At 43.0% G+C, this 26,192-nt stretch overlaps 1 protein-coding gene across 2 annotated transcripts in view; it reads left to right on the top strand.

Moving 5' to 3' along the window:
* Nucleotides 1–26,192, top strand: part of RUNX2 (RUNX family transcription factor 2) — a 95,993-nt gene that overhangs the window by 48,693 nt on the left and 21,108 nt on the right. Inside the window, exons 4-5 of one of the 2 annotated variants that reach the window (XM_055810075.1) lie at nt 7,345–7,518; nt 17,144–17,305. In XM_055810075.1, coding sequence (XP_055666050.1) covers nt 7,345–7,518; nt 17,144–17,305 — 336 coding nt within the window. The remainder of the gene's footprint in view (nt 1–7,344; nt 7,519–17,143; nt 17,306–26,192) is intronic. The other variant, XM_055810076.1, reaches the window with a different exon arrangement.

Below are 26,192 nucleotides of genomic sequence, written 5' to 3'. Positions count from 1 at the left end.
GCCCCCACCACATGCCCCCCATCAATCAGTCCCTTGTGTGACAGAGAAGTAGCCTGGAGCCCTGCTCCGAGCAGGATTTTTTTGCCTTTCAAGGTAGAGAAATTTTGAGAGCCAGAGGCTTCTTTGCCACTGTTGCAGTTTGCTGAAAAACCTCAAGCTCTGGGTCTGTCTTTCGGCTGAACGCATGCTTTTCACAGACACCAGCTGAATTTTAAAAACCATTGATAGCGCTTTATATCCTCAAAGGCTTTGCAGCCGTTGAGTTAGAATCATTCCCATGGGCATGAAGGGACACAGGTTACACATCCATGGGATCATTTCTCTTCGCCCTTCCTGCACCTTCTTGCCTTCAACCTGCTGGAAGCTCTGACTTCATCCTGTGCTGGGTGGGCTGCCTGTGAGATGAGCTGAGTTGACGTTTGCTTTTGCTTCCAGTAAGTCAGCGGGGAGCTGACCATTGACACCAGGGATCCTCTGCAGGCCTGACCTCTATGCTGAGGTTCAAACCTGCCCCTGGCTCTGCGCACCCTGGGCTGGAACCACAGCTCCAGGAAGACAGTAGCATAACTGGTTCCCCTGGGAGCCGGATCTGGCCCTTTTGGAGCCGTACCAGGAGTCTGCAGACTTTCAGGGGGACAGGGGTCAGGGTGGAGGAGCTCAGTGGGATTTTGGCAATGGGCCACGTTAGATCTGTTGCACAGAAACTGAGCCCATCCACAGTGTACCTTCCTCTGTCTTTATTTCCATTTCTCTGCAGTAATTTCAGGTAGAGGGCTTACCTGCTTTGGGCAAAGAAATGTGTCGAGTTTTTTTAAGAACAAAGAGAGACAGGTCTTGTTTTCTGCCTGCGTCTGAGTGACTCCTGTTGACACTAATAGGGCTCTGTGTACAGTGGGGAGAATAAGCTCTCTAGTCTAAGGCAAACTGGTGCCCTCAGCTATTTAAAAAAACAAACATTATTTTTTTTTCTCCATTGAGTGAATTAACTGCAGTTACTGCACCTATGTAGCTCCTTGTTTTATGATCTATAAGAACCTTTCCTATGCACAGCCTATGGCCTAATTATGTAATTATGTCTCTTGGGTGGATTATATTTTTCTTCTCATAATTGTGTCTTTACCCAAGAGACTGGAAGGGTTCCAAGCTTTCCCCTTTCCTGGGTAAAAATTGTTTGGCTCTTTTGTGTTTTGGATTGTGGGTTTTTTTCATGAACTTTGGATTGGGTGCATTCAGTAGGTCTGGGTGGGGAGAAGCCAGCCTGGGGATGACAGTTTATCACAAGACAAGGGACACAAGAGGGACCCTTGTTACTTGCTTCTGAGATTTTTTCCTTGCAAAGAGCTGACATGCATTTTCTCAGCTTTTGCTGGTTTACAGGTCTCTTATTTTTACCTCCAGTGCGCAGATTGACAGTGGTTTGGAGTGACATCTTCCTGCAATGATGTATTGTCTGAAATTTATAACAGAACAATGCATATTTTTGCTTCATGCTGAATGCTCAGCATTATTCAGTCCCTGCACAACAGCTGTTAAGAAGCCTTAGGCTCAGGTCTCAACTCCTTTACCATGTCATAAATGTAACTCCCTTGACTTCAGCTTTACAAGCCTGTAGCTGAATTCACAGTCAAGCTCATATCAGTATCTTCTAGTTACAGCTGATCCATAGGACCAAATAGGATGAAATGCAGGAAGACATCCAAAGAGAATTTAAGGAGAAATTGTGATGAAATTCAGAGGACATGTGACCTATCTTTTTTATGGTGTGAAATTGTCTTCTACAGTGTGTACACAGAAGTATGTTACCGATGTGCTGGTGTTAAAAGAGACATAATCAGAATACTTGTCTCAAAGAGATATAATGTTGGTAGGAAAATATGTGCTCATTCCTTACCTCCTTAAAGCACTTCACCTTTGGAGAACAGTGAGAATAATCAAAACTTGAGTTCTTGGTTTCTGTTGTGCTTCTCTTGAAGTCAGGGGAAGCTTGGGGTGTATAGGCTTTATAGCTTGTAAACTAGATGATTCTTCTTTCTGCCACCCCTTAGCCTGAAGGAAAGTCCCTTTTCCATTAAAGCTTTCTTTTTTTTCAATGACAACACTGAACCCAGAGCCATAGAAAGCCTCAGTTACTGGCCCTGGGGTTCAAAAATGTTTTGTTTTGTTTGCCCTTTCCAGCTGTGGTCACTCCATGGAGTGACTCTCCAAACTTCACTAGCTGATGCTGAGTGCACTCATGACATGTAACAAACAGAAACCCTGGTGTTTCATGGTGGGTCATCAACCTCCATTCCTTGGGATGTCCCAGCAAACCTGCCCCCACCAGGTGAGAGCCCAGGTACTTAATTTCCTGCCTTCCCCTGGCTCTTTTATCAAGACACCTGCCTCCCACGATACTTCTTGTTGTGAAGGCAGAGGCAAAAAAGATAGAACTGGGCGATGACTGAAAATAGCTAACCCACTTGAGAGTGATAAAAACATCTGTTGAAAATCTGGTAACCAGATCTCCTTGGTACCAGGAAAAAAAAACAAAAACCAAACACACACACACAAAAAAAACTGGTGGGTGGTGCACACGGTACAAAGAAAGGGAGTCCCTGAGTGTCAGCATCTGGCAAGGCCACGTGTAGCATTATCTGATTAGTTTTCAGTTCCACACCCACAAGCTAAAAGATAAAAACGCACACCCCTCCTCCCTGAGGAGGTAAAAATCTTCAAGCATCAACACCATATTTACATTCTGCAAGTCAGCCTCTTCCATGGCCCAATTTACATCTTGACTTCTCCAGCAGAGTGGTGGAAGTTCAGTGATGAGAGACGAGCTCACGTCCCTTTCCAGTTACCACATCCAGCAGAATCAAGATTGCTTTGCTTTGATCTGGGAGGCATTCCTTCGTTTAGTTTAAACTGACATGATTAAGTTGGAGATGAAGCCTCCCCACATCTTCTGCCATGCCTGGGATGTGATAATTGAACATTAGCTTCTATGGGCCGTTGTAACATATTCTGAGGCCATCCTGGACTGGCAAGCTGAAGCAGCAGCGCAAGCACCGTCTGGCTGGCTGCAGTTTACACTGACTTTATTGTACTATTTTCTGGTTTGATTCATGAAAAATGGCCAAAATTGTTGGGGGGAGAGGGGGGCGGGGATTACTGGCAATGCTTTCTGTCTCCAGAAACTGATACTCAGGTTGGTGTTTGGCTTGAAACAGCAGAGTAGCAGTGAAAGACCAGAATATTGCTTGTCATTTTGGAGCGAATAATGGATTTCTAACGGCTAACTTGTTTTGTACCAACAAATCAAACAAATCAGAACAGCTTGTACAGCTTTTGTCTCTTAATGCTCAGTTTTTCTCATCTCTTTCCCATCTCCTTGCCTGTGACCTGATGTATTCCAATGGCTGCTGAGTCCCATCCTCATTCAGTGACTCATGGGACAGCCTCAGTCTTTTTGACTTCAATTCATACTCAAGACTGCCTGTGCCCATAACCATTTTGTCCCCCTCCAAGCCCAATCCATTCTACATAATCATCTTTGTAACAGAGCAGCCGGCATTAAATGCAGCTTTGCAGGCACTGGTATAGCTGCAACATTATTTTATTATATCCTTTATGTAGCTTTTATATTGCTTTTTAATGTACTAACTGCTGCAGCAGATCACAGATTCTCCCTGAGCTATCCACACTTGCTACCCTAATCTTTTTTCCTGAAATAAAATTGCGCCTCATGACTGAGACCAAGGAATACAGCTTTTCTTAGCACACTCCCCTGGGATCAGGAATTTCTCTGTCAACAGACACATATATCAATGAGAGATGAAAAGCAGCTTGTGGAATGAGTTTTAAACATGTATCACATATTTCATTGCTGCTGCTTATGTGCTACTCAGAAGGCCTTCTTAAAGTGTTGTCAGCCCATACCTCATGGCTCCTCTGTACTTAATAGGATATTTTTTTTTTCTGCACAGGAATCAGGGCAAGAGATTTATTTAAGCTGCTTACACTTCTTTGTGAGCAACTCCTGAAGTTTTTGTTGCATTTCCTGCTTACTTTCAATGTGAGCACGTCTTAGCTTTTATCAAAGCATAATAACCCGTAATGTGTGAAGCTCTAATGTAATCTCATCTCACTGGGACATTTCACTGGGGGAGTGTGGCTCTTTCTGTGGATCTCTTTGTCACAACATGACTCCGTGTTACAACCCTCAATTTTAAATGTCCAGAAGGGGAAGGCAAGTCTGCCTTTGGCTCCTTGCTGGCTTCTGGGGACTTGCAGTTCCATTGATGCCTGGGGTCTTCCAGATGTGCATATCGCTCTCTTTTCCCTACAGTTTTTTTTGGGGGGGCGGGAGATGGCTACACCCAAACCCACACATCTCTAGATCATTTCAATTCAACCAGATGTGGGTATTTTTCCTCTTATTTCTTTTTTCCCTTTCTTTTTCCCCCTCATTTTTTCCCTCTTCTTTTTTTCCCTCTGCCTGTATACTAAAGTGCACCGCTATCCTGCTGAATTTTGTCTTTCTGTGATAGACCTAGTTCATCATCATAATAATACACATAATTAAATAGAAAGAAACTCTTTTCTAGCAAAACTATGCATGGGCAAACAGAGCATGATAAGAACAAAGCTGGGGGTTATTGGGTACAGGTCAGTGCAGGAGTGATGACCTGTAGAACAAGTGTTCATTGAGTTATCTGAAGACAGTTAAAATAGCTTGTGCACTGGTTTGTTAGTGATTCTTTAGCAAAAAGGGTGCTGTATGAACATAGCACAGGATTTGTCTGCAAAAATTCAAAATAAAATTCACTTTGGGGGTGGATAAAGGCAGGTAAAGGCAGCCCCGATGCGTGAGGCCAGAGATAAGCTAATTGTATTTGCCTTATTTTGAGCCCTCTTGGATTTGCTGGGATGTGATTAGGGATGAGTAGAAGACAAAAGGGGAGGGGATGGAGATGCCTTTAAAAAACAGAGTGGAAAATATGACTGGAAAAGAGAAAAGCAAATACATAGGTATTGTAGAGGAAAAGAAGATGGAGAAGGAGAAATCCCAGGAGAATACAGACTCTGTGTGTGTGTGCGCGCAAATAGTTTCTTCAGATTTAGCAGCACCCAGCTTGTACAAGTTGTCATTTAAATAGATTGAAAAGATAATGCTAAAGACAACTTGGTTAGATGTCATGCTGTTAATTAAGCTGTCATTACAGAGTTGTAACGGGCCCACGAAAAATTGTTCCCCGTTTAACATGATTGATACCTCCTGAAGAAAGGAGTAGCCACCCATGTCAGCTCTAACCAGAGCAGCACCTTATCCTTAAGGAGAAAGCTCCTGCCTACCCCATGCTTTTAGACTGAGTCATCCTGGGGGAGAAAAATCATACTTCAAAGTACAAAAATTGGGTCAACTAATTATTTGTTTTTTAATTGCTAGAGAAGTTTCTCCAGAATTAAATTCCATCCAGTTTCTTCTCATCTGTCAGCCTGAATCCTTCACTTTTCTGTCTAGAACCATGATTTTTCTGAATCTCGTTTGTATTTAGTTGTTTAGTGCCGACATCCCAGTTAGGTGATGTGAACCCATGTACTTCAGTACTTCAGTACTGTGGTGAGAGGTACCATTAAAAGGCATTTTTTTAGAGAGTGGTAGTCTGATAGCTCAATCTCAAAACTCAGTGCCCTCATTTATGCTTTTAAAATAAATCAACCCATGCCAAAATTCGTTCTCTGGCCTAAAACCGATGGGACAATCTGACCATGTCTGCAAAGCTGAACTCTCATAGCCTCCAGACAAACAGCTGTACTCATACTGCTGGGGGACAACGTGGGTTATCTCAAGCCTCTGGGGATCATCCGGAAGGGCTTAAGTCCAAACCCTACCAGGGACCCTTCTTATTGTTAAAAGCATAAAAATATCCTACTCAGTTATTGCCCGTGCCAGTGCCGTGGCACTGCTTACAGGGATGGAGGCAGATGTGGTTCTGGGTTGCAATGTCGGGGTCTGGCCCCCATTTCAGCTCTGCCAGAGGCTTTCGGTGTGACCTTGGTTGGTAGCTTAGGGTAAGATTAATCCCATTTAGTGTTGACTAATGGTGAGGGTGTCTAATTAAACTAGTCATGTGTGCTCCTTCTCTGATCAAAGAAGGAAGAGAAAGCAAATTCAGAAGGTGAATCATCCCATTTTAAGATTGGTGTCAGAGACAAATAAGATGAATTGCCCTCTGGAAGTAGCTCTTTCTTTCCATTAACTGTAGAGGAAGTCTACATTAGGAGAGTTTAGACTAGATGCCTGATTTATAAATGGCTAAAGTTAAGTAAAATTAGTCCTGACCTTAATCTCTATGCACGGCTGTTTCTCCATACGTTGAATAATAGAAGTAACACCTTCGGCATCTCACATTCAAAAGCACCATTGGGCAAGGAGCGTCCTATAGCTACCTTGGAAAGAAATTAAACCTAGGAGCAAAAATGCAACAATTAGAGAAGTGAAACTTTTACTCTTGAAATGTCTCAATGACAATATGAGCAGTAGCGCTTGAGGCATCCTGTTGCTTTTTCCATTTCCCCCCTTCACATTTGGACAACTGAGCACCCATAAATGAGTGTTCCTGATGTGAGCATATGTCACGAGGGCAGTTAGTCTGTTTTCAGGGTGAGAAGTAGGAGCACTGAGGAAGGCTGACCACACAAAGGGAGTGTAGGACCCAGTCGTGGCCAGCAGCTTTGAAAGTTTTCCTTGCAATACTGCTGTTCTCAAATGATAGTGACTATTTACTCTTTGGAAAATCTCCCAGAGGAATGAAAGCTAATGACTAACTGTGACAGAGTTAAAAAAAAAAAAAATAACGGGAGAAGAAAAGCTTTCATTTTCATAGCAAAAATCCACAACATATAAACCAGGCATGGAATAATTGTCCCACTTGATAACTTGTACTTACATACGAGGCTTGCTTTTGGAAAAGGAAGTTTGTCTCTTTAACTACCAAGTGTAGTTAAAGCATCAATTAAAGAAAAATAATAATAAAAAAAGACAAAAAGACAAAAAGGACAAAAAAGACCTTGTGTGGGTGTCCTGATAAGGGCTTATTTTGATCCAAATTGCAATGTTACACATCTGTGTGGACACAGTTGTGCTTGATAAGGCTTTCACCAGCACAAGCATGTCCAAAACACAAATCCCACCCCCCCATCCCCCCCCAATGTTGTTGTGGGATCGGGGGTAGCCGAGATACCTGTAAGTCCATTAAATCTGATAACAGGTCCTTAGAGGCCATTTTGGGTTTTTTTGGGGTGTGTTAAATTACTAAATCTTGTTATTAACGCTTTTATTTTATGATTTGCTGTTTCCAGGGCACAGACAGAAGCTTGATGACTCTAAACCTAGTTTGTTCTCTGAACGCCTCAGTGATTTAGGGCGCATTCCTCATCCCAGTATGAGAGTAGGGGTCCCGACCCAGAGCCCACGGCCCTCTCTGAACTCTGCACCAAGTCCTTTTAATCCACAAGGACAGAGTCAGATTACAGGTAAGAGACAGAACCATAGGTTTGACTTGCACAGGCAATGGTAGTAATTGCTTATGGATATTTGTGTCTCAACTGCAGTAAAAGAGGCTGTTACAGAGTGACAGACGTGTTCCAAGCAAAGCTAGGTGGGAAGTGGATTTTTCTATAGCGTTTGAAGCCAAAAATGTCTTTCTGTTTTAAAAAATATCCTTTTGCCATAAATGCAAAATAATCCAAAATAGTCGATCCGGGTAAACTGAGTAGGAATTTGGTGAATTTCTAACTGCCATGTTACTCTGCCTTCTCCTCTGTGTGAGCAGTAGTACGTATCTGTGTATAATGGAATGAACATTTTTATTCAGCCTTTTTATTTTGCACTCATGTTGAGGGAAGCAGCCAGCATTTAATGGTCTTCCTATTGTAATAACAATAATAATAATACAGTCTTCTCACATGGCGGTTTCCTTCTAGCACCAGTGCTGACCACTGTTACAATAAACGAACTGGGTTATGGAGAAATCTCTAAAGGTTGCTTGTGAGGGTTGTATGCAACATTTATGATTGCATGCTGAGAGACAGATTTCATTGTGCTGAGAGAAATCATAAAGTACCATGTGTCACAGATTATAAGACTGAAATAAGATGTTTAACTGGAGCTATGCCAGAAGTTTGCAAGAAAATGTGAAGCCCACAGAATAAACCAATTTTGTCATTTTTCTAAATTCAGAGCTGGTTAAATTTTTCAAAAGAGTTTTGAAACAACCTCTACCTGATTTTGGGTATTTCTACATTTAAAAATTTTTGCTGACATATTTGTGTCTATCCAAGATGTGAAGAGTTGTTGCCCCTGAACAATTCACTTGCTAGAACTGTTGGAGAACTTCACCTAGATGCAAGTCTGTCAACATATCTCTTGGCTCGATTTACTAGACCGATTTAAAACTCAGTTTTCCTGCTACAGTTGCATCTACACCAGAAGTCCTTTACCAATGTTATATACCAATATTCCTTTACTGGTAAAGCACTCCTAGTATAGACACAGTCTTTGAGTCAACCTAGGAAGATTTCTGGTTTCATGTTTCAAGTGGTTTTGACTTGATACCAGCTGAAACTTAGTGGTTTTAACAAAGTGTTGTGGCTTTCTTCTTTCTTTTTCTTAAGTTCAACTGGTTTATTAATTTGCAGTAAGAAAGAGAAGTAAATGGGTTAAATTGAACCCAAAGCACTCAGAGAACTGAAACAAAAAAACTGTTCCCATGAGCTGTGGCAAAGTTCTCCCAGATCTAGAAGTCCTACTTTAACTGATGTAAAATATTTATAATATATTAAAGGTATTGATAGTAGCCATTACACAGTACGTGCTGTCCACCAGCTTCCCAGAGCAGCTTTTTTGGCTGGGCTTAGTGTTTTGTTTGTTGGACATGTGAAGTCAGGGCTCTTCTGCATATAATTTTCTGGATAAGAACTGCCAGACAGAAGCCCAGTGTTTTTTCTAACCTACTGTCTTCTGCCTGGTGGTGCTTGTGGACACAGTTCCTGAGAAAGCAGAGGGAAAATCTGGTGCTATAATCAGCTTTTTTCCCTCTTCCTTGTGCCTCCATAGTTTACCTATTGTGCAACACTATATCTAGGAACGAAGGAGGGTGAAATTCTTCCTGACCCCATCTGGTGATCAGCTTATGCCCTGAAGCAGGAGAACTGAGATCCCCTTGTAATTTTCTTCCTAGCTAAGTGTAACCTCATATGCTGCTCTCATTCACATAAATGCCTCCTGTAGAAAATGTTCTGCTGGGTTTGATTAATAGAGTACTTCTCTGCCTCATTATGAATCAGCAGCAGCATTTACAGATCCGGGAGGTGAAAACTTCAGATAAGCTTTAAATAAGCCTGACTGGAAACAAAGCTCTGTGGCATTCCCTGTCTTCCCTGCAGCTTGAAGTGCTAGCAGTTCACTGTACCAGCTGAGACTTCATTGAGAGAGGGAAGACACAGTGCTGGTAGGGCAGAGGGAAGTGAGCTGAACGGAGGAAGGCAGGTTGACTTTTCCATCTATTGCAGATTATGTGCTTTTCTTGCCAGATAAACTCATGGTCTTGTGATACTTTAGAATCCCAAATTGCTTATATTTCCCCCCAAACAGTGAGGAGTCAGCTACTTATTAAAGTTTGCAGAGAATAAGTGGTCTGGTACAGTATTTGCCACATTATTCCCCACCCTGGTAACCTCCTCAATTTAGGAAAGTCAAAACCCAGCCCTCAAAGGCTACTTTTTGGCTTTCTGGTAGCCTTCCCATTTAATAAGGTGATTAGCATGAGCATTTGACATCAGTGCCAGCTCTGTGAATGACGCTGGCTTCCCCGCAAGGCTTGTTGGTGCTCTTCAGGACGTTGATTGTAATCTGTAAAGCTCTATGTGCTTTGATGTTCCACCAAAGTGCTGGGATGCTTTTTGTGGACAGTACCTCTGAGTTCTTCTGGCATGAATGGATGCCCATTGCCACACATACGGTGCCAACGAGAGATACAGTGGATGCCGCAGGCAAGGCATCTCTTTGATCGAGTGTGAGGTGACCATGAGAAATTGCTAAAAGTCCACCTGTTTGGTATGGTAGTAGGGAGAGAGCTGTCTGGGCTGTCCACCTCCACCAGTTTCCTTGTTGGGGTGCGTTATTTGGTGGGAATACCACTGGCTTCTTAACATGGTCCACTGGGATGGTATGGCTTGGGCATGCATTAAAAGGAGAATAGACCCTTGTCTGAAAACCTAGGATTTTTTAATGACCTTTGTTGGAATTAACCAAGCATTCCTTTAGAAATACCTTTGTTTCTTCATCTCTTTACGTAGTGATTTTAGGGAAAACAATTAATTCCTAATAACTTTAACAGTAAATACTGGTTTCCTATGACAAAATCCATATTCTTGCTAGTAAGCACATAAACTGCTTTTGTTTCGTTCCGCTTGAGGTCTTGCATAGCTATTGCATGATTAAACAGAAATAATATTTAAAGCCTGGCTGGCCCACACCTGAGTCTGAAAAGAACTCAGCACTTTGGAGTTCACTCTTATATTTCTTTTCTCTGTCTAGCTTGTGTTTATTTTCCTAGAGTATCAGAGTACAGGTTTTACAAATCACAGCACAGATCTAAACCTACAACAGGAGCAGGCTGTGGCAGTACAAGGCACAGAGTTGCCCTTATTCAACATGGCATTTTAACTAGGATTCTGCAAAAGTAACATCGAAGGGTCATTAAAAAACAAATCATCCAATAAGCAGATGCCTTTGCTGAGGCAATGCAGATTTAATTTGAACGCCGCTTGCTGCCCGTAAATCTGGAATCCTGTCTGTTCACATTAGGATACTGGTATATTTGCTTTTTTATTTTTTTTCCCTTTCCCTAATAGCACTCACACAACTTACTCTTGTATCCGATTACATTCCCGTTCAGACACTGAGCTGTTGCATCAGTGTTTCAGTATGAAATGAGGAAAATTGTTGTTTTTCTAAAATGCAACCAGTGAGGATTAGCTTCTATTGGCCAGGAAAAGCCACGGGCGTGATGGCAGGAATGTGGTCAGCATGAGGACCCCGGCAGCTGGGCTGCAAAGTGGGAGTTAAGTGAGGTTTCATGCTCCATCACCACTGTGACACCGTCTGATCTATAGGCAACCTGTGACTTTCATCGCTGCAATAACAGCACTCTGAAGCAGGTCCTATTAAATATTATTTTTCCCCCTTTCCTCTTCCTCTCCCCATGCACTTTGGGGATGTTACGCTTTCGTTCCTCACCATTTTTAGGGTTGTAGGAAGCAGATTTAAAGGCTTCAGAGCTGGCTTACCTGAAAGTCAGTAAGAGGACCCATCTCCAGTGGCAGGCAGGGACAGTTAAACTGAGTCTGCTGGGAAGACCATGGGCAGAAAGCACCTTCGACTCTCAGATGGAGAATGGGGATGGTACCAGCTGGGACCTCCTTAATTCCCCCGCTCAGGACTTGCAGGCAGGAGGCTGGATACTGCCCTTTTGCAGAGTCAGGGAGAAGGCAGAAAGCCGTGCTCATCACCACGTTGTCCCAGGCTCTGGATATGAAGCTGTGCAGCATCTGCCTCAAAGTCCAGTGTCTGTTCTCTGAGACCATCAGCTGCAGGACAGGTTTGAAACAGCAGCCGTGTAGCTGTTATTACTCCAGCACTATGCAAGTGCCCTGCCAGCGTTGGCTGTGTTTTACCTAGGACCAACAGGACTCTGAAGCACACACCAGTTTGTAGCTGGTGTGCATCTGTCTGAGAGCACATCAGACAAAGTACATGGTTGCCTGGAACAGATAATTTAGAAATAGCCCGAGTAATAGGCTTATGGGGTGAGTTATGCCTTCAGTTTACTGTAACTTGGAATAAAAACTACAAGACAGTGGATGAGGTGGTGGAGCTGGGATTTCTGCTGCCATGAACACATGGGTGGCTGCAGTCTGCTGTATGTGTGCAAATTGATTGCATCCTTTTAGGCGACTGGCAAGTTGCCCCTGTGAACCTCCATTTGGTAAAGCTTGTGTCCCTCCTATTAAAGTATTCCTTTATTTCCCCCTTCTCTTTACAATTTAGTCACCCTACTGGCATGACTTGTTCAGTGTATTTTTTTTCTGTTAGAAATGTGACTCTTGCAGGGTGGGAGGAGAAATGTTTTTAGAGGTTCTTCAGGCCAAAATCTGGTCTTAATTACGCTTCTGTACATTGGGGTGTAACTCCATTGGATTTGAGTGCGCTGATTGAGCTGGGCAATCCAGATCAAGTCCTGGCTTTTTAAAGATGCCTAAGAAATAGAGAAGGAGGCTGTGTTTTGTTGTTGTTTTGCTGGGTCCGGGGTGATGGTGGTAGTGTATGTGTTATAATCGCTAGGTTATTCATGCAGAAAGTTGCCTTGGCTTTGTTAAGATCAGAAGTGAGGACATTTGCTTTAAGTGTTTACCCAAGATAGCTCCAGACAGCTTGTATTTTAATAGCAGCAGCAGCACTAATACAATCAGCAGCAGTCAGTGCTAGAGCTGATGGCTAGATTTAAATGAGAGTGATTTTGCAAAGTACGTGCAGGCACGTGATGTTGGGGTGCTATCATGGCGTGCCAAGGAGCTGCGAGCTTGTGATCATGCTCTGATCATGTAACTCAACTTGCAAGATTGTTGTGGGTTTTTTCCTATAATAAATCTGTGTGCTTCATAATCCAGTGCAAAAGCAATGGAGAAACTTATTCTTCAAGGCTATTTACATTATTTTTTTCTTCTCTGCATTGACACTTCGGAATATTTCTGTTGAAGGAAGAGAAGTCATGCTGCTGGAGAGCCAATGTCATCGGTGGGAGAATGGGTCACTGGGGTTTTTATTCATTCTTTATCCTTTTTTTTTCTTCCAGTTTTTATACAGTGCATCCAGTCTTAGACTGATTTTTAAAACTGCTTGTTGTCCATTAAGCATCAATGTCCTTTGTCCATTGATGCAGTCAGTCACAGACCACAAGGGTCAAGAACTGTGTACATCTCCCACTGGCTATAAATGTGGCAGTAAAAATTAGACACAAAATAATTTGCAATATTCAATATTTCCTGCTTTGGCAAGGTTTACCTGGAAGGGCAAACAGGATGCAGCTGTTTGTGCATTAGTTTAGACCTCGCCCTGCTGATTTGTTTCAGCTGAGCTATGCCCAGGCTTTCTTAGCATACACACGATATGCCCTGTTGTGAAGGAGTATGCTGAAAGCTGCACTTTCCTTCACACCCACGCAGGCATAACAGAAATGTTTACAAAAGGAGGACTGCTCTTAGCAATCACTCCAAAATTTTGAAGTGCAAATGCCAACTCAAAGTGGCCCTCTGCCTCCTTTGCTGTTGTCGAAGGCTCTGCTACCCCTTCCCAGTGGTTGCCATACAGGAAGACAGGGGGCTTTCTCCTGAGCCATTCACAGTACTTTTATATTAGTGTTTTCCCTTGCTTTAGAGGGATTCCTTTAGGAAGGAATCCACATTCAGTCTGCCTTAGAGCTTGTAAGGTTTCTCATCAGTTCTGGGCTTTTCACAATTGGGAAGATGATCTGTGTCTGCAGAGCACATGGTGCTTCGGGTGATGGCGCAAAGCCCGTGGTCTGCAGGGACCCAGCAGACATGCACAAGCCTGCCAGCTGGAGTGAACGGGAAAGCTGGTCTCTGGTGTAGGAGGTCAAGGAAAACTGTTCAAAAATCTGCTTGTAGCTCCTTCCCTGCCGGTATATGCTAAGTAGTCATTCCACCCCTTCTGTGCCTGAGCAAGGAGGAGGTGAGCCTCCTAAGGACATCATTGTGTCTCCCTCAGAAGCATCTGTGTGGATCTGCCCTGGAAGTGCTGTTCTGACAGCTGGCAGATCCACTTGGTGCCCCTGCATCCTCCTTCCCCCCAGGAGGTTTGATGTGGTGGCGTGTCGGACCAGAAGAGGTGGGCAGGTTGGGCCTCAGCTGTCTCTGCTGCTGCAGTGTTGCAAGGAACATCTGCTGGTGGGACTAAAAGATGCCATGTGAGACCCAAATGCAGGTCTGCCTTCAAGGACTACACAGGGCAGCTTTGCACTCTGCCTCACAACATTTTGCTCTGGGGGTTGGGCAACATGGCCAAGCAGTGACGTTTATCCTGTGGGCTAGCAGGTCACATTTGACTTGGCAAGGCAAGGGCGTTTGGCTGCTCCTGTCATGTCCATGCAAACCATGGCTGCTAACCAGTCAGCAGAGGCTGGTTTTAGGGCATTTACTCTGGTGCAACTTGTATCTTCGCTTTCTAGTTTCCTAAGGGGCGAAGATAACTGGAAGTCAGTCAGCCCCAGGACAAAATCCCCACCCTGCCTCGACCATGACCTCAGCCATGTCTTGGTGTAGAGGATTCACGGTAACGCTCCAGCCTGGAGTACTGTGACCTTCTTCTCAGTCACTGAGCTCTGATGTTCGATTTGGTTGAGGATTTTCCTCTTTCTTATTTCCTATTCCCTGAGAAGACATAATCTCATTTCCCTGGAGCTAAGTTGCTCGCACTCTAGTTTCAGAGAGGCTGAAGTCTGCACCTCAATATCTGGGTTGAAAACTTCCAGCCAAGAAAAGCACCTCATTTTGTGAGTGAGGTACTTGGAGAGTGCCTGCACCTTAAAATAATGACCAACAAAATATGCAATTCATCATTGTTGTCCTTAAATTTAGGTAGGAATTGCATCAAATGGAGGTTGGATGAGTTACCCAAGTCAAACAGGAGATCTGCTTCAGGACCAGAAGCAGTTAAGACACAGCACAGTGTCTTCACTAACAGTCCATCCTCTTTTTCTTCATTCTCTGACATACTTTGCATTTTAAAATATTACAGTGTTGGACTCATGGAGAGCTGAAATGAAATTTATACATCTAAAAAAGAAACGTGATATTGTGGCTCTGAGGTTGAAATGAGCTATGTATAAATCTAAGGCATGTATAAATCTAAGTCAGATGTCATGAGAATATATGATATGTTTTCAGGTCAACTGATGGTCCATTGAGCCCCATATTCTGCCTCGGACAGCACAGTATTTGATACTGTTTTGAAAGACCACACAAACCTTTGAAAGACCACTTTTTTCCATGCATCCTTCTTGTGTCCACGTAGGCATTCATGGTGGTTGGATTAAGGATGTTAGGTGTAGACCCAAGTCTAGCATGGGTGTTCAAAGTGGTGAGGGTGTCTGAGATGCTTAAGATCTTCTCGTGTTGTGAGGATTGCACTACCAGAAGTGGCATGAACCTCCAGAAGGCTGCTCCTTTCCTAAGGCTTTCACCATCTTAGACCAAAATCCTGTAAAAACATCCTCCACCACGATTTTTTCCCCCCAGGCCTTTACCTGCTGTATAATTTCCTTCCATCATTGGAACTGACCAAAACCCAAAACTTTATGGCACTCTGTTTTGGATTTGGAAGCAGAGATTGAAAAGCTTTTGGAGTTTGAAGGAGCTTGGATTTGAGATTGTGCTCCTGACACATCATTAATTTTAAGATTGTTTTCCCAGTAAGCCTAGGCTTTCCGTTCCCAGTTGAAGATCATTTACCATTGACTGTATGGTGAATTAGAGTAGGGGAATGAGGCAGAGAAATATGTCGATATCAGATATAACAACAAGCAGTCAGTCAGATTTGAACCTGTGCCAATCTATACAGCCTTAGCCTTGAAACTGTTAAAACAAAGTTCATTACATTTAATGATCAAGTGTCCTTTGGATTTCTGACGAGTTTATGTTAACCATTTATATTACTCAGCTCTAATATAAATGGAAAACTCCAGGAAAATCCTCTTAAAATTAAATTGGAAACTTGGGGACGGGTAGGGGGGGGTTATATATCTATATAGCTATTTTGCTTCAAGGAAGTATCTGCTTTCCAGACATCTCTTCAAACAAATCGTGTCTGAACAGAAAAAATAAACAAGGAATAGCTGAAACTACAAGGTTTGGCTGTGTGGAAGAGCAGGGAAAGGCATTAAAAAAAACGAAAAAAAAAAAAAAAGGCTGAATTTCCTGAAAAAGTGCCTTTGCTTATGCCATGTGGCTATCACGTTGCCGTCTACAAAGAAGGACTTTAGTGTGTTCTGATATAGCAGGTTCTCCAAATGGAGTGGACCTGATGGGCTTCGCTGAAAATACTGGGGGGATTTGGAGGGATGTGCTACAATTTCTATGAGCCAGTTCAAAGACAGTTTTCTGTTTATCATGCAGTGCCCAAAACAAACTTTGGGGTTGGAAGTGCTTTGGTTTTATTGATGTAAAGAAGTAAAAATAATAATTTATGAGGCATTTGCTCTATGTTTATCACCAGATATTAACTGAGAGAGCAAATAGTTTATAAATCCAAACACCAGTGAATAAAACTAGGTCTCCCTCTCTCTCACTCAGTGCAATCCACCGGTGCTTCAGCAAAAAATAAATTGTATTTATCCTTAAAATCCTTTCCTCCATAGTGAGCTGTTCCAAGTACATCAAAAGGCATCATTACCTTGCGATAGCAACCACAAACCATTTGGTTTCATATTGTTGTAATTGAGGTGACTGTAGGTAATTGGGCCAGCATCCAAATGTGGCATTTTTGGCTGGATGCTGATAAGATTAATGACATTTTCCTTCTTGGATAGTATTTTCAGCACTGGAAATACTATTGTGTAGTATTTGAACCGGAGAACAACTTGACAGGCATGTCAAGCGATAACGGCAGAGTCTCCCCACCTCTGAAGTCCACTTCCCAAGCTGACTTGGGTCTTGTTCTTGTTCTGTCTGCTTATCTGCCTCAATTCTAGAGGACTGGCGAGTCTTGGTATAACACACTGTTAGACCTGGGCAACAGACACCAGGAATTTGCAGCACAGCTGCTATATCTTTTAAAACTTTGCTCACTGCTCCATTCATTTCCCCCCAAAATTGTTACGGGGAGGGAAAAGCGCAGAGTGAGGCTTGAAGGGGTTGAGTCCTAGAGGAGCAGGTTGTGTCTCATTACATTCTCATTCCTTATAGCGCTGCTGTGTGTATGTTCAGTAACCCCACCTCTTTCCATTAGGCTGTTGATGCCATAAAATTTTTCTTCCTTTTAAAAAAAAAATCTCTCTTTTTTTTTTTTTTTTTTTTTCCCTAGACCCCAGGCAGGCGCAGTCATCCCCGCCATGGTCCTATGACCAATCTTACCCATCCTACTTGAGCCAGATGACTTCACCATCCATTCACTCCACAACTCCCCTGTCCTCCACTCGAGGCACAGGACTTCCAGCCATTACCGATGTGCCCAGACGCCTCTCAGGTAAAGACTCTGTTTTGCCTAAAACAATTATGCAGATAGGAACAGGACTGGCAGAGGCTGCCGTGGCCTCAGACAAACCTTGATGAGAAGAGCAAAGCTCAGTCAGTGATAACAGGGTTACTGCATGGTGGGTGGGGGTCAAAGTCCCTTTTTTTTTTTTTTTTTTTTTGAAATGGAAGAGCTGCTGTGTTGCTCTGAACATGTATCATTTGAATGTCTCTAAGTCCATTTCAGATCAGACTATTTTTACATTGTGAACCTGATTCTATGAACAAATTATCTCCTTTTTTTTTTTTTTCCCCCACAAGAGGATGTTTACATGCATGTTTTAAAGTAATTGTGATATTCTCTATGTTTTGGTGCTTTACTTTGTGGTGTGTGTGATGTTAGGCGTCCTGACAGATAGATGCCTTTATTTCTTCCATAGTTAAGGCTAAGGTTCATTCTCCAGCTTTTCAATCCAGTAGCTCAAGAAAGCCTGTTTCCTTAGTTAATGTGTACTTAAGATGCCTATCAAAAACTAGCTGAGTCACTTTAGGTAAAGATTGGACAAATTGTGCTTTGGAATGATGCAGGAGAAAGGAAATAAATACATTTAGGAACATAGACAAGACAGCAGTGAGGAACTGAGACTTTTTTTTTTTATCAAACAAATGTACATTTACATACTGGCAATTAATCTCTAATGGTCTCAGCGATAAAACCATCTGTGTGAAGTAATCTGATTGCCCCAAAGTAAAATGGAGCCTGTCATGGCACACAGTCACCTTGTATATCTTGCCAAAAATGAGGAACCTTAGGGGAGGGAGGCTCAGTATTAAAACTCCAGCCTTGCAAGTGTGGAAATATTAGCAGCGTATGCCAAAAAAGCATGTGTAATGTAAAGAAAGCCTTTATGATTCATTAATGAAAACCAAAGAATCAGTCTTATTACATCTATTTTTGCATGTTTGCAAGATATTATTATAATCTTGGATGCTGCTGCCATACACCTGTTTGACTTGCAGCCAGGTGAATTTCTTGCTGTCGTGTTTTCCCCTTCCACCAAGCTCGTAGTGCTAGAAATGTTGATCACTCCACTGAGCTGCAACATTGACAAGCTGAAATTCATCCAGCAGGCGTGTAGGATTTGATTAGCGTAGACTCCTTGATTTCTTTCATCCTGGAGGAGGGAAGCTTTGTTTCTCAAACAAACAGCTGCAAAAACCTCTCCAGTCCTAGTGCACTCTGCTTTCTTAGAGATGCTGAATATCTCCATGTGGGCCAAGGGTTGGAGGGTGGTAGAACAGGTTCCTGCGGGCTGTCTGTGCAATGCGCTGACTTGGTTCAAAAAAAAACTTGATCAGCTTGATGCGGAGGAAATGCTTTGTTTGGCCCGAAACAGGTTCCCTTTGAGTCATGCCTCCTGATGGTCTATGATGTCGAATGGGTTATTTTTGCAATTGTGCCCCCAGCAATACCTCCAGGAGAGGCTCGGCTGGGACCTCAGCAGCTGTACCGTGGCATACTTGCCCTGCAGCCCTTGCTTGTCTGTGTGTATTCAGACGTGAGCGCCTGGCGTGTGGGCGCAGGCAGAATGACTAAAAGACCTGGATGCACACATTATGTGGCCGCGGACTGAACTTTTCTGTTGTACTCTACAGTCGGTTGCCTTCCCACTTCTTGTCCTTCATTTTTTGGGGGCTTAACTGATGCCTTTGCAATGCTCTTACCTTTCACCAGCATGGGGATCTTGCTTCTAGTTAGATTCGAGGTTGAAAAGGGGACTTTGATCTTCTACAGCTGCTAGAGGTTGTCTGCAGTGTTTGCTGATGTTCAGAAATACAGAGCGGTGTTCCTGGCTGGAGGATGAGAGTGGATGCTCAGGCTGCAAGGAGGCACGTTGGAATTTGGGTTCCTCTCAAGTGTTTCTACCTACCAGGGCCACAGGGAGGGAGGGGCAGGATCCAACCTCTTTTGTGTATGAAGTAGAGGGAGAAATGCAAGTTTAAAGCTGCCCCTTACAGCAACCAGTCCATCCCTCACACATGGAGAAATGCAAATCTCCACTCAGTTACTCGATACATCTTTCAGAGAACAGAGCTTTGATGGGGGGAAAAAATGACTGCTAAGAAACACTAAAAACATTAGAAAACTTCAGGCACCTCCAGTGCATGAGGGAGAAATTAGAGTTTTACAGGGCCTCGAATAAAAACAAACTTTGCTTTCCGATACAGTGGCAGAAATCTGATTATCAAGCCTGTTAAAAGTATACAAGGCAATTTTAATGAATGCCATATTTACTGCCTGTTGCTTAACATCATGCAGGAGGAAAAATGGGTAAAACTTCCCCCTTAGGCCTTGGATGTCACACCTACAGGCACAGGACTTCCTACCTGCCACAATTTCACATCACTCAGCCTTTTCACAGGCCTCCGTGGCTCTGCCCAGACAACTGCTTAATCTGTGCTCACCCACACATTGAAAATATACCATCTAATAAAGCAATGTGCCCTTCAAAAGAGTGGTTCCTGGTGGTACTGTCAGTGGCAGCCCTCAAGAGCTATTTTTGATGGTACTTCCATGACCAGTAGCACATCCATCCCATGGCCAAACTGGTGGTGTTCCTCCCCGTCCAGGGATGCGTATATCTCTTGATGATGAGGTCACCTGTGTTTCACTCCCAGATTAAGCTGACCATCAGAAGAGTTTGGGGCTGTAGGACAGGAGGTGATGAGGGACTGCCATAGCAGTTCATGTGGTTCTCTGTCCCATGGGAGAGGGGAAAAGGGCAGCAGGCTGCAACCCTGCGGAGTGACTCTGGCGGGCAGCTGCAATGTAGCTGAACTGGTCGTGTCAGCGTCTAGACTGATTTCTTTTGCACAACTGAAATGTTTGCATGCATGCTGCAGGCACGTGCAAATGAGCACCCAGAGCTGTCGAACTTTAAGTATTCATCTTTTATTCTGCAAATGGGGATTTTGCTGGTTTTGCAGTGTCATACAACTAATTAATGACATGCCGCATGTATTAGGGCAGTATTCAACATCAGTAGCTGAAAAGCAAAGCAAAAAAAGACTATCTGGCATCACTCATGCAACTTTTGAACCAGTGATCTTTCTGGTGTGTGTCTCATGTTCGTATCAAGAAGAAATAAAAAACAAGCCCACGAGGCCATGCAATTGACTTACCTTATTGCACCAACTCAGTCACAAAGAGAGCAGGATTCCCCATATTTTATTAAAATATCTGTCTGCTCAGACTTCCCCAGAAGACAGTGAAAGTTGGTGGCCTAGCAGATTAATATTCTTAATTAAATAATATTGTAGTGGAAACCATGGGAATATATGAACATGGTCATTTTAGAGAGAGTTTTGCCTGAGGGACATAGTCTTATTGCATGATTCATAGTGAATGCACTCAGCCTTTGTGCCCTATGCATAACCAAAGTGCATGTGGGACGGGGAGCATGAGTGTCTATTATGTAATTAATGTATATGATTCATATAAATACACATCACAGCCATTTTACATAAATCTTTGGGACTGATCCAGCAAGTCCTCAGCACATGCACGGTTTGGAGCAGGGAGTACAGGTCAAGTTGTTCCTGCAGTCACAAGAGAGCTGCTCCGCAGCAGGTGAAGGAGGAATGGGTATTAGATGTCCCCAGGGTAGACATCCGTAACCGTGACAGTCACCCCCAGCTCCCTTTTGAGTCAGTGGGGACAAACTAGCATTTGCAGGACTTGACCAGTCTGCAGATGAGCCATACTGGTCCCTGGCAGTGCCTTGGAAGAGCCTGTTTTTCTCCCGGGGCTCTAAAGCGAGCCTAGGTGAACAGTTCAGGTACAAGCATGCCTGATCTGATAGTCTGCCTTTGGTGGGGTGATTTAAGAGACGATTTAACTGCCCCATAAACATATCTGTATCACAGCCTTGTTACGCTTCAGTCCTGGCTTAACCCTGCCATGATCTGCCTCACCCTGACCTCTGCGTGCTCTGTGATTGCAGGGTTTAAGCTTGAATTTAATTTTGTTGAAAATACTGAGATGGGAGGTGGGGAGACTTCTTCCCCTGCACTTTTCCTACACCTCCTCACCCTTCTGCCTAAGTGCTAGTCTCTTGCTTTTTGCTTCACCTTTGAGACAGACTTGCAGGGTCAAGGTCTTAAGATGCTGGAGGACCTGTCCTGCAAGTGTAACATGAACATGTTCAGTGCTGGCTGTGGAAGAGCCTGTCCTACACAACTGTGTTTGACAAATGCCTACATGACAAAGGAGAAAATTAAAACTGAATCTAAATAACAGGACAAATCACTAAACCTACCTTTTCCAGCCCTGGGCTTGCACTCTTTGCAGATAGTTGTCACCTGGGGATTCTGGCCTCATGCCGCCATGCCCAAACTCTCGTCCCACACGCTGGGGTCCCTGCAGTGTGTAGGGTGGATTTTTCTGTCTTTGTAGTTACTTTGTCATTGAATAGCGACATGCTGAGACAGATGAGGGACACACTAAGATAGACGACGAACATACTGGGCTCAGCCTTTAAACAGAAGAAGGTTGCAGACCCATCCATCTGAACTAAAATGGCCAGAAAGTAGTATCTTTACCAATAAATTACAGAGCGATAGGGTCTGGGCTTTTAAATAACAGTACTGTTAAATTGTCAGCGAGGTTGGTTTTGAGTGGGGTTGGCCAGCACAGTCACAAACAGGTCCCAGCTGTGGTTTGGAAAGGAGCAGAGTCCCGAACGTATTCCTATGGGCAGCTTGGAGGCAGCCACTCCATTGTGGAGGCTAAAAGGATTTAATATTACAGCTGTGGCCACACCATCCTGGCTGGATTTAAAACCAGAAAACGGGCCCTGACTCTGGGGCTGTTTGCTAGTTTGAGTGTAGCCAGGCTTTCCCATTAATTTGTCTGTAGATATCACTGCAGCATTTTGGACCATCCTGAACCTTCACCAGATGTTGAATTTAAAAAACGTTCCTGTTCTCCCAGGTCACTGGGGGCTGGCAAGTGTAAATGCAACCCTGCAAATGCCAGCCATGCCCTAATCAGTGACAATGCTGTTCCTTTACACAATCTAAGGTTCATTCTTTTAAGCCTACAGATCTTAAAATAAACCTCCCCACATATAATGGAAGCAGCTCCGGCTGAACCTCTGGATTTAGTGTTTGTATGTTAATGAGAAAGCTGCTCACAGTGATGGGCTGTTTTTTCTTGAGGTCCTGCACTGGTTGTCATCTTGGTTTTCAAACCCTGAATGTGAATTACCTTGGATTTTGCTTAATGTCACATACACACATAATCTTTATAATAAGATTTTTCCCTTTTGAGGGGGATTCAGTCTTTGAAAAATACTAACTTTAAGAAAGAAAAGTTGTTTATTTTCTTCTAAGGAGCTCAGAAAACTTTACAGCCCCTAAGTAAAAACTGCCATCATGTGAAGTAGCTATTCTTGCACCTCTCAATTCCTACTAACTTCATTAAATATTGTGGGTAATAAACACATTTCAGGATGGGACCCTTAATAAGATTAGGCATTAGTGCTGCCTCCAAAATACAGTTCTTTTCCTCTTTATGAGCTCTGAGAAATAGGGAAACAGTTAATACCACGGCTATCACCAGCAATGGCCATGGTGGTAGCAGCTCCTGAAATGAATGAGCAGTTCAGGCTTCAGCAATATTGTCTCAGGCTTTTGGCAAACCCAAGAAACCAGCTCTGTTTCTGGTGCGCTTGCTATGCTGTGATGTTTTTCTTGGTGACTATAACAATTTTCACTCTGTCTTTTTTTTTTTTTTTTTTTTTAAAGTGGAAGCAGAGAGACTCAAGGATGTCTCTGTCTCCATTTCTCCTAGCTAATTTTCAATGCTTTCCCTACGAGGTGACACTGAGTTAAGGCAAAGTAAAGAACTTGGGGGAGCTTGGGTGTTCAGAAACAACCCACTCATTTTGCTACCCTCCTTAAACTTGTAACTCAGTTTTTTGGGGTTTTTTTCCCCCTCTTTTTCATTATTTTTCAGTGGTTCTATTTATTTTGTTTACCGCAGGTTTTCCATTTTTAGTCTCCTGCCCACTTGGTGTCACCTGGGAATCTCAGCACCTTGGCACTCATCTGTGGGGTTTCAGTGGCAGCCTCTCTGCTGGGCAGAATCTCTCATTGGAGTAACTGTCCAGAAGATGCGTTGCATGATCCTTACCTCAAAGACTAAGGCCAAATTTTTCTAGTGTGGGTGGCCTCAAATTAGGCACCTATACCCGTATTTAGGTGGTAAAACAAGTGGGCTGATTTTCAGATGTTTGAATATTATAATGCGTTTCTTTAAGCCCTTTTTGTTTACTTAAAACGGCTGTTGAGAGAGGAAATAAACAGGAAAAATGAAGGCAGAGTGAAAGAGTTTTATTCCTGAAATAAAGGATTTAAAAAATACGGAAAAGAAACAAGTGGAATGTTTTTAAATGGAATAAATTTGTTGCTGATACAGGCAGGAAATAGCACACTCAAATATATGTGGATGTATAGATATATTTTTATCTGAGCTTTTTTTTTTTTTTGCAATGTGTTTTATATTTAGGACACATATCAAGATTTGCATCTGTTTCCAGAGCTTGCTGCTAACAGTTAGTAATGATGCCAAAACATACTTTAGTTCCAGCTTGAGACCAAATGATATTCAGGGCTTTTTTTTATTACTAATTTAGGGTCTGATATTAATTAAGGAAATTTTCCATAAGTGCCAGGCCTTTTCTGAAGAACTCATTAAAATTATATTAACTTAAACCGGAATCACAGTCTGAGCATGTTTTGTAATGATTATTCTTACTGACTCTGCTGGGTTTTGTAAACAGAATGCTAATTGTTAATGGGGCAACCGGGTGCTTGATTCCATACTTTCAAAGGGCCAGATCCTGAGTCATTACCTAGATGTGTGCTCCCAATAAAGTCAATAAGCTCCTAACAGGAAGGCTGTGGGTGCAAGCTCTTTGTTTCATCCCTGTATAAAGGTGTATGATGATTTCTTGATTCCCTTGGTGGAATCACTGTTGATATTCTACCTAGGATGGAGCCAGTGGTGGTTGCTGATGTAGGACTACGTGTGTCTTGATACGAAGAGGGAATCTAACTCCATACGTGAAGCTCTCTGGTACATACAGGGTGATTAGGATCACTTGTGCCCTTAAGTCTCTGTGGCTCTTGAGTGTCTGTTGCACCGAATTTGGTTTGAATAATTGCACAAGCTGAATTTACTAAATGGTCCCGTAAAATGCGGGAGACTTTGATCCTTCTTAGACTGTGCCTGTGTTTGGTCCAAGATAGGTAGAAAAGTATCTTATGCCCTCCAGGAGCTGTACAGTTTTAAAGTCCCAGTTCTGCAAATCTTACACTAAAAAACACAATTCAAGAAGCAAAAACTGCTGCTAGTAGAAATAGCTGGAGCTGCCTTGACTTACGGTGGAATTTCCTTGCATTTCTGGCCATGCAGAATTTGACCATGCTGAATTTGGTCAGGAAGGGAGTGTTAGAGCCTAGCAGAGCTTCACAACACCTTTCTGAAGTGGTTTAGTAATGGCTGTTTGGTCCCATTTTACAAGTGTCCAAATCTTTTCCCCTCTTGATGGATGTTTTAGCAGAAGAGGATCTGGTGTCATGCCAGCTTGGCTGTCAGATTTAAAAAAGCATTGATATTGCTGATACTGGTGACCAAAAGAGAAAGTAAGAGCTGTGCAAGAAGTTCAGGCTTTCTGTGGTTGTACAAAAGAAAAAAACATAGGCAGCGAAGGAGAGGAAGATGAATGAGATAAAGTGAAGGTGCGCACCTTAATCTAGCTCATAAAGGATGTTATTAAGAAAGACGCAACTATTTCATATGCATAAAGGGAGGGTATTTGGGGACACTAATCTGGAAATCTCTTAATATTTGCTTTCAGACTGACTCAAAAGAGTGAGGGAAGGGATCAAAGCTGGAGGTGCCTTCCTGAACTTGGGACAGGTTCCCCATGTCCGCAAGAGCAGTGTGTGGGCGGTGCAGGGTCCCCTGGGGGGGAACCTGACCCTGCACCCATGCTGCGCTCAATGCTGCTTCGGTGTCCAAGGAGATTTTGTGGAGTCCAAGCATTTTTAGTAATGGTGGAGTTTCATCTATAAGGCTTAGGGAAGAATAATTTCATATAAGCAGCTTTCCACAGATACACAAATTCATAGGTAGATTCATAGCTTATTAATACAGTGAAGCTCATGTGATCATCTGCTTTGACCCAGCTGTAAGATTACCCCAAGTTATGTCTCATTTGAACTTGAGGATAACCTTCGAGGGAAAAAAAAAACACCAAAAACCAACACAAAAACTCAGTTTGTCTTCATTTAAAAATTTCCAGGGAAGCAAGATCCACCACAACCTTTGGTTACAGACACTAATTAAGCTCACTTTGGAAATGTGTGTCTTATTACTAGTCTGAATTTGTCTAACTTTAGTTTCCAGTTATTTGAACTTGCTATAACTTTGTCTGCCAGATTGCAGCACTGATTTTTATTTCTGAGGTTCCTGTGGCGGTGACAGATACAACAAGGAGGTGGGTAAGGAAGGAGGTTGCTGTGGTGGGTCTCGGGGAGATGGCAGAAGCCACAGGGGACTGGAAGTTGTGGGATGCAGAACTGGTTTGACTTGCAAGGAGGCTGGAGAGGCACTGTGCAGAAGTATTTTGGTCTTTTAATTTTGCTGTGGCTTCAGTATGATCTATCAAATAGTGGAAGTTCCCTTCCCTAATCATCCAAACTCCTACGGTATCAGGTGAAAAGGAGTTATTTTTGGTTGAACTACTAGTGAAACTCTACTTTCCAACCCACCTGAAAAAACCCACTAAGAAAGCATTTTTCACTGACTTTCTGGACTTCTGCAATTCCTT

Source organism: Falco peregrinus, chromosome 7 (genome assembly GCF_023634155.1).
Source record: "Falco peregrinus isolate bFalPer1 chromosome 7, bFalPer1.pri, whole genome shotgun sequence".
Classification (NCBI taxonomy): domain Eukaryota; kingdom Metazoa; phylum Chordata; class Aves; order Falconiformes; family Falconidae; genus Falco; species Falco peregrinus.
This window is presented reverse-complemented; position numbering and strand designations above follow the sequence as displayed.